Genomic DNA, 7,180 nt, shown 5'->3' with positions numbered 1-7,180 from the left:
TGTTAAAATAGATAATCTAGATGTTGACAACAACACCAGCTTGCTTATTTTACCAGATCATAACGGTCTATGGGGTTAGGGTTATCTTACCTTTTCACTGTCACCAGTCGGTGGTTTTCCAAAGAAATTTGATATTTTTAAATGTTTTGAGGCACCTTTCTCCAGACATTTTTTCTTTTTATCTCTTAGCTTTTCAGCTCCACCTTTTCGTTTTGGTGCCGACGGCATGCTCTCGCACTCTCCAAAACAACGAAGGCAACGAAGAGCTGGGCCTCATGGGTTGTGCGCATGCGTATAACTGGGTGCCGCGTTGCGTGTATGTATGCAAATCCAAATTCTCTACACTTCGGCTGTGTAAGAACCAATTTAGAGGTGTTTATTAATAAGGTGGAGATCTTTTCTTACTTTGGACTTCCGAAGTCTGTAAAACACATATTAAAAGACACTTAACAAAAAATCGAAAAATAGTCACCATGAGTGTGAAGACCGATTGCGAGTAGCAGTATAAAAGCAGTCAGTGCAAATAGATAGGTATAGCTCTTGGAGAAAATTACGCTTGTGCCGCTGTTTCAATCATTGTAGGGCTGATGCGATGATGGGCGTGGGCCGGTACATCATAGTGATGGGCCGTTGGATTTATATTTTCGGCCATCGGCCCACCGGGGATGTCCCCGGTATTCCCGATGGCCAGTCCGCCCCTGCATTCACCTCTCCATGATCCATCCATCCGTTTCTTTTCTGTAAAAACTTAATTTATGTTTGTAGGTTAAGTACTGCGGTTGCAAAATAACATTTTAAAGAGCTTTGCAAACAAAGCAAAACATGATTACTCCTTTGTTCTCAAGTGACTGCAAAATACAACTTCCCATGTTGAACATTCAAAACTTGTGCACAAAAGCAACAGCACAGTGAGAGAGGTTGTGATTTCAACTATAGTTCCCTTACTTTTAGTATGTTTTCCTTTGCTTCTGTCATAATTCCACAAGTTGTGATGATAGACAGTACTACACAAGATAAGAGAGAACTTTTAAATGACATTTTATTAAGATTTTCGAGAAATCAAACTTGCGAATAAAAAATGTAAACAAAGTAAGAGTCCAAAGTTTTGTTTTGAAATGAGGATATCAATAATTACAAAATTCATTAAGATTTTATTTATCAAAAATACCCATTTTTCCACAACTTTGTAAGAATGATAAAAGTTCCATATCTTGCATATATTTAGATTGTTTTCCTAAATACAAAGAGAGAGAAACCTGCATTACATTGATTCATTCTGCACATTAATATAATATGCTGAAATGTAACTTTCATCCAGCTTATATAATCCTGGTGTTAAGAAACATATTATTCCTATGTCTTTTTTTTCCTCTGCACTGGAGCAGGAACATCAGCAACATTATGCAGAAACTCGTACAGTATCTTCGCGCTGTTCGCATTTCCCAGTATTTCTGCGAGCTTTTCCTTGCTGAGTTTGGCTAAATCTGCCAGGCTGTCGGCATTTCTTATCAGGGCCCTATAGTTTTTTGTATTAACCCCAGGCATTTTCAACAGGAAGTCATAAGGACCTGGGTTGTAGAGGCCTGCTGATTCAGCCACGGTGTCCGACTCGGCTGTGACTGCCTGAGCTGCTGCAGCGTCCGGTTCCAGGCGGCCTTGCTTCAGCTCCAGGAAGAGGTCAGCTGTGACATGTGGGGAGGGACACCAGAGTATTCGCAGGCGGGGGAAATGCAAAGTGAGCAAGGTGAGTTTTGAAGAGACGTCATTAGATGAGATCTCATGCCGGAAATCTGACCGAGCCATTAAGGAAAATGGTTTAGCTGGGTCAAACTCAATGAGCAGCACTGGCTTTTTGTAATAACGGGTCATGGAGAGACATTGGGTGTAGAGACGGCCGCTCTGCAAAGAGCCAATCAGATCACTGATGCTCTTGCGCTCCACGCATGTGTCCGGGGTCAGGATGTAGTCACCGACTTCTAGGGTGACAGGCTCGATGTCCAGACCACGGCGGTGCAGCAAGGAAGGGAGTTCACTGCGGAACTCACGCATGTCCACAATGACTCGTGAGGGCTCCTTGGGCTGCTCCTGGCCTCCTGGTCATTGGAAACAGGAAATGGAAACATAAGACACTTATTCAAAGAGAATCAATCAGTAGAAAAACATGTCAGAGGCGGTGGGTACTGAGCATGATGAGGCGGCTACAGCACCATCTACAGGTGAGAGACTGCAACTGCGAGGCAAAAAAGTTCATACATTTTTTAATTTTACAAGATTTGATTTCATTTTCGAAGATTCTGCGTATTTGATGTGTAGGCCGGATACAGTGATGTGTACAAGTTTGGAACGTGACTTGGAAACCATTAGGCAGTAAGGATCACAGATTTTAAAAGTTAGTAATAATGGATTAGTTATGTCTTAAAAACAATATCTGATTTATTGAATGGCCTTAAATCCAGTTAAAGTTAGCCGTCAATTGCAGTTGAAGAAGTTCCAAAATGTGTTATTATTGTTCATTAAAATAATACAAGTGTCCTAATTTTTATGCAGCTCCCGCATTAACTGATCATCATAAACACTTTGTCTCAGCATTGTGAACGCTGAGTGACTTACAGCCTCTCTGAGAAATGTAGTGAACTGAAAGAGTCATACCTGCTTTGCGGGTGTTGGTGGTGGCGTTAGCAGGTTCTAAATTTCTAGCAAGATCGAGGTTGGTGTCTTCTCGTCCCTCCCTCTCCTCTGGTATGACCATGGTAGCTTTTTCCCTGCAAAATTACACACAGAAGCACCAGTGATGACCTCCTGTGGAGAAACCTAAAATAAACGAAAAAAAACAAAGTGAAGAAACTGTTCTGACCTGATGAGGTGTTCAAATGCTTTCTTTTCCCTGGACAGTGCTGTGAGGTACTTCTGTTCTTCTGTCGACCCTCCGTAGATGAGGAAATACACCCGGAGTGCTTTTCCAGGCCGAGTGGCTTTGTAGATCTCAAGTTGTCGCACAAAACTCACTTCAGCGTCGTACAGGACCACAAAACCGGGCTCCACCTCGTGCAGCACCCGCGTCAAGCTGTGAGGGTCAGTGAGGCCTTTGAGTGGGTGGATGACAGTCAGCGGCTCCTTCAGGACACCATAGTAAGCGTCAGATGACAAATCCAGCTTCAGTTGCCCTTCCTCGCCTTCTTCGTCCTCCGACAATTCCTCCTCGTCTCCACTGCTGCCCATCGCTGCTGCCTCCACCGTCTCCCCCTTCCCGACCATCTGGGTCAGGGTCAGAGATGGTCGGCTTTTACTCTTTGTGGACTTTGTGTTTTTTCTCTGAGCAGGCTCTTTCCCCTTGGCTCCTCTCTTGGGCCAGCCATTGCCCTTTTTGTGAGAGTCGAGCTCCAGGGCAGCGCCAGCAGCAGGGTCCCTTTTACCGATTGTGCGAGCGTACAGTCTGTTGAGCAGCTCCTCAGAGCCGCGCCTGATGTACTGCTGCAGCTGCGCACAAGTCCGGTCATCACTGGCACAGATCAAGACCCGACCTGTAGGCGACATGTTGCGCAGTTGGTCAGATACACTGTACAAGACAAATGTCAACAGATCCTTTTAATGGTGAATATTTGGACTTGTTAAACATATGTTATTAGGATTCAACTACATCTGAATAGACATTTTCTAACATTGACATTTTAATTGCACCGATTTTCTATCAATTAAATGACAGGCCTGAAAGCATTACATTCCTAAATGAAAGGAATCAGACAAAATGTTTCTGTTGCTTGTTGCAGTTCCACCTTCCAAGTAACCTGGACTGGTATTTACTAATTAAGATATTACATTAATGGTATACTTAACATAAATGTAGATTACGCAGTTATCTAAATTATCATGTGATTAATAGTAGCAGTAAGTAGAACTCTAACCTGGTTCATGTTCAGAGCTCTTGTTCTCTCTCTCAATCTCCTGCAGCACCTCAGTTAGAGCCTCCCACTTTGGGCTCTTCTCCAGCACCAGGACTCTTTTAAAATCTGAAACACACGCACACACAAACACCAAGTGTTAACTCAACAGATATTTAGTCTTAGGAGCACATTGTCAGAGATCTGTTCACACGTCGGTCACCTGAGGTCGAGGATAACTTCTGTTTCTCAGCCTCTGCCCCGACTTTGAGTTTCTTCTTGCTCTCACTCATGCGGTACACACGACCCCTGGCATTCATGAACATGGAAGTGCTCGAGTCCAGGAACAGCCAGCCTGATACAACAATAAAGTCATAGAATCAAACAGGGATAAACTGTTTCTCATGATGCCTTTTTACACTTAAACTATATACTCCAAGAGGCTCCTGGTAAATAGTTTAGTTTACCTGAATTGGAGCCAAAGATCTTTTGGCTGGAGCGGAGCGACTCAAGCAGATTGAGGAAGGTGACACAGTCGTACTGTGTGAGGTAGAGCAGGAGAACCCTCAACACCTTCAGATCCTGGACCAGGGCCTTGGTCTTGGCTCCCAGTTGGTGCCACAGGGGGTCCAGGTAATGACGGATGGTCTGGGATGTGTAAGAGAAGGTCAAAGTCAAACTATTACGTTCAACCACTTGAGTATATTTATATTAAATTCACTATATCGCCTGGAGGCTAACTTGGTGGCAAGACAGATTAATATGTCACATTTCAGGGACACAGTAACAGACCTTTTCAAAACCATTTCCAAGCGTGTTCTCCAGTGAGAGGTCCTCAGCCTCCAGTGTAGGGTTGTAGCGTTTCAGCTCCTTCAGACAGGCGCTCATAATGTCCAGGATGGAGCTCTGAATGGCCCTCATAGCTGGCGTCAGCGTCACATGGAGCTCCACCACCTCTGGTTTATGCCTGTCCAGTGCTGTGTTTACTGAGGCCTGGAACCTGTTGAATGATGCAGGTATATAGAGCAACGGTAAAGAAAGATGGCGGGAACAACTCCACTTCCCTGCTATGACATATGTGTCACACCATACCTGGGCCACAGATAGAGCTTCTTGACGAAGAGGTTCCTCATCACACGCTCCACCTGGCAGAAGCCTGAGGAGAAGGCTGTGGCCTTATCAGTGAAGGCCTTGATGAATCCCGTCTTGTTCTTCTGCCTGAACAGACGAAGGATGAAGGCCTCCTGACAAGACTCGATGATTTTATGGGCACGGAACACCAGGATGCCTGTAAGAGAAGAAAATATAACCACCTGTATCGTGTAACAATAGATACATTGTTGTGATAATATACTGGCACATTTAAATACTGCATATATGAAAGTATTGGCGCATGTGTCTCTCCCTGGAAATAAAAAAAATGCCTTGCCACCTGTTTTTGTGTGTGTGTGTGTGTGTGTGTGTGTGTGTGTGTGAGCAAGACACTCAAGGGGCAGGAGAGGATGAGGGACGTCTCGTATAGTTGAAAATGTTCTGGTTTCTTGGTTAAGTTTCAGAATTTGAAAATGAGTTCAGCTTTTCAGATTCAGATTAGAGGGTTTTCACTTTTTCAAAGACGGTTTGAAACACTGGGTGGCGTTATGAGCCATGATCAACCCATACATTTAAATTTTGTTTTATAAATGTGGTAAAAAAAAGTGATTGTGTTTCTCTACTGGTTATGATTAAAGCTGAAGTGTCTAGTGTCACCTAAGGATTCCCACATGTTCTGTTTTTTTTAAATAACATATACAGCACTGTTAGCAGTTAAAAAATCTCAATGGACCCAACCAGGGCCGATTGAATCATTAACTTTACTTGTATCAATTATTAATCCTCCATTAAGATTTTAGCAATAACTGACGTACTATGATTTTGTAGAGGGCAAACAGTAAACAATCAAAGTCATTTCAGCCACGATCGCTTGGTCCTCTAACCTGAAATGAGATGGGCAGGGATGCGGTCAGTGAGGAAGTCGACCACCAGGATTCGACTGGTGACAAACAGCACTCCTCCCTCGGTGTAAACGGTGTAACGCTCCGCGCTCTGGACGTCGCTGGTCACCGTCCTGGGCAGGTGGGTCACGCCCTCAACCCGCAGCTGCTCCGTGAAATACTCCTGAGAAGGCAGGACGAGTTTGGAAGGTGTGTTCGTTAAACAGGTGCCGTGGCCAGGGAGCCATCACCGACAGAAACCGGGCCCCCCTTTTATTCCCTTGTAACTTTGTGTTATTCATTGCGCTGCATTGAGTTTAAAACCAGAGCTATGCATTTGACTACAATTGATTGTTGTGACTTGATGGTTATGTGTTGTTATCATACAGTCTGTCACTGAATCACCGGTACTTTCTTTTCTCCAGTCCTTTGTTATACTGGTTAGTCGCTTCCATCACATAACATTAGCTCCGTTGCTGCCCCCCATCACCTAGCATAGAGCGGACTAGCAGGCTACGCTAACCCCTTGCGGGGCTCACCTGCTCGGGGCTGGTCGTGTTGAGCAGGAGGACCAGGCTGTCCTTCTCCGAGTGAACCCGCATGAACTGCAGCAGGATGCGGTCCATCCCCATCCCCTCCGCCGCCACCAGCAGCCCGTCACAGCCGAACAGACTCAGGAACATCTCGGTCTCGAACTCCAGCAGCGGGCCCGCCATGCTGGAGCCTGTACCGCACCGCAGTCGCACAGCACCGGTGATAGACGTCAGCTGAAGCCGCTGCAGACCATCTCGAGGGAGCCAAACACGGAGCGTCCACTTCTGCTATTCAGTGTCTTGAAATTGCACTTCCGGTCTAGTGGCTAGTAAGTGTCAAAATGTAAGACCAACAGCGCCACCCTTTGACCCGGAGTGTTATAGCAGGGATAAATGACACCATGCTATTTGTTATGGCCTGTGAGAGGTTTCACTGCCGACGCACTTTGATTTTATTAGTTATTTGTATTCACAGTGGATACATATAGTGGTAACCTGCATACTTTTTTATATTCATGTTATATCGCAAAATGAAAATGAGCATCCCCTTCTGTATTTCTCTCAATTATATTAATATATGTCCAATTTTAGTCCTCTTTTGTTCAGATATATACATAGCCTGTTCAAAATATTTTTTATGTTTTGAATAGCACCTTTATTCCTTTTTTATACATCTTTCCGAATACTTTGCATGTGCAGCAGACTCACTATTCCAGGATCACCTTTGATTGATTGCCAAGCATTTAGCATTATGGGTACTTTTCTCACAAGGGAGATGTGGGGTTGGGACATGTGC

At 44.5% G+C, this 7,180-nt stretch overlaps 1 protein-coding gene across 1 annotated transcript; it reads right to left on the bottom strand.

Moving 5' to 3' along the window:
• Positions 1-1,070: 1,070 nt before the first annotated feature.
• ercc4 (excision repair cross-complementation group 4) lies at positions 1,071-6,716 on the bottom strand. The gene is made up of 10 exons (XM_062378825.1): positions 6,391-6,716; positions 5,855-6,035; positions 4,971-5,166; positions 4,671-4,878; positions 4,346-4,526; positions 4,102-4,233; positions 3,903-4,007; positions 2,855-3,521; positions 2,650-2,762; positions 1,071-2,093 (listed from the first exon to the last, which is right to left on the bottom strand). The coding sequence occupies exons 1-10, from the start codon at positions 6,565-6,567 to the stop codon at positions 1,354-1,356; spliced, it is 2,700 nt and encodes an 899-aa protein (XP_062234809.1). The 5' UTR covers positions 6,568-6,716; the 3' UTR covers positions 1,071-1,353.
• Between the last annotated feature and the right edge of the window lie 464 nt (positions 6,717-7,180).

The sequence above is a fragment of the Platichthys flesus genome, chromosome 20, assembly GCF_949316205.1.
Source record: "Platichthys flesus chromosome 20, fPlaFle2.1, whole genome shotgun sequence".
In the NCBI taxonomy this organism is placed as follows: Eukaryota; Metazoa; Chordata; class Actinopteri; order Pleuronectiformes; family Pleuronectidae; genus Platichthys; species Platichthys flesus.
Note: the sequence above shows the minus strand (reverse complement) of the source record. Positions and strands in the feature narration are given on the sequence as shown.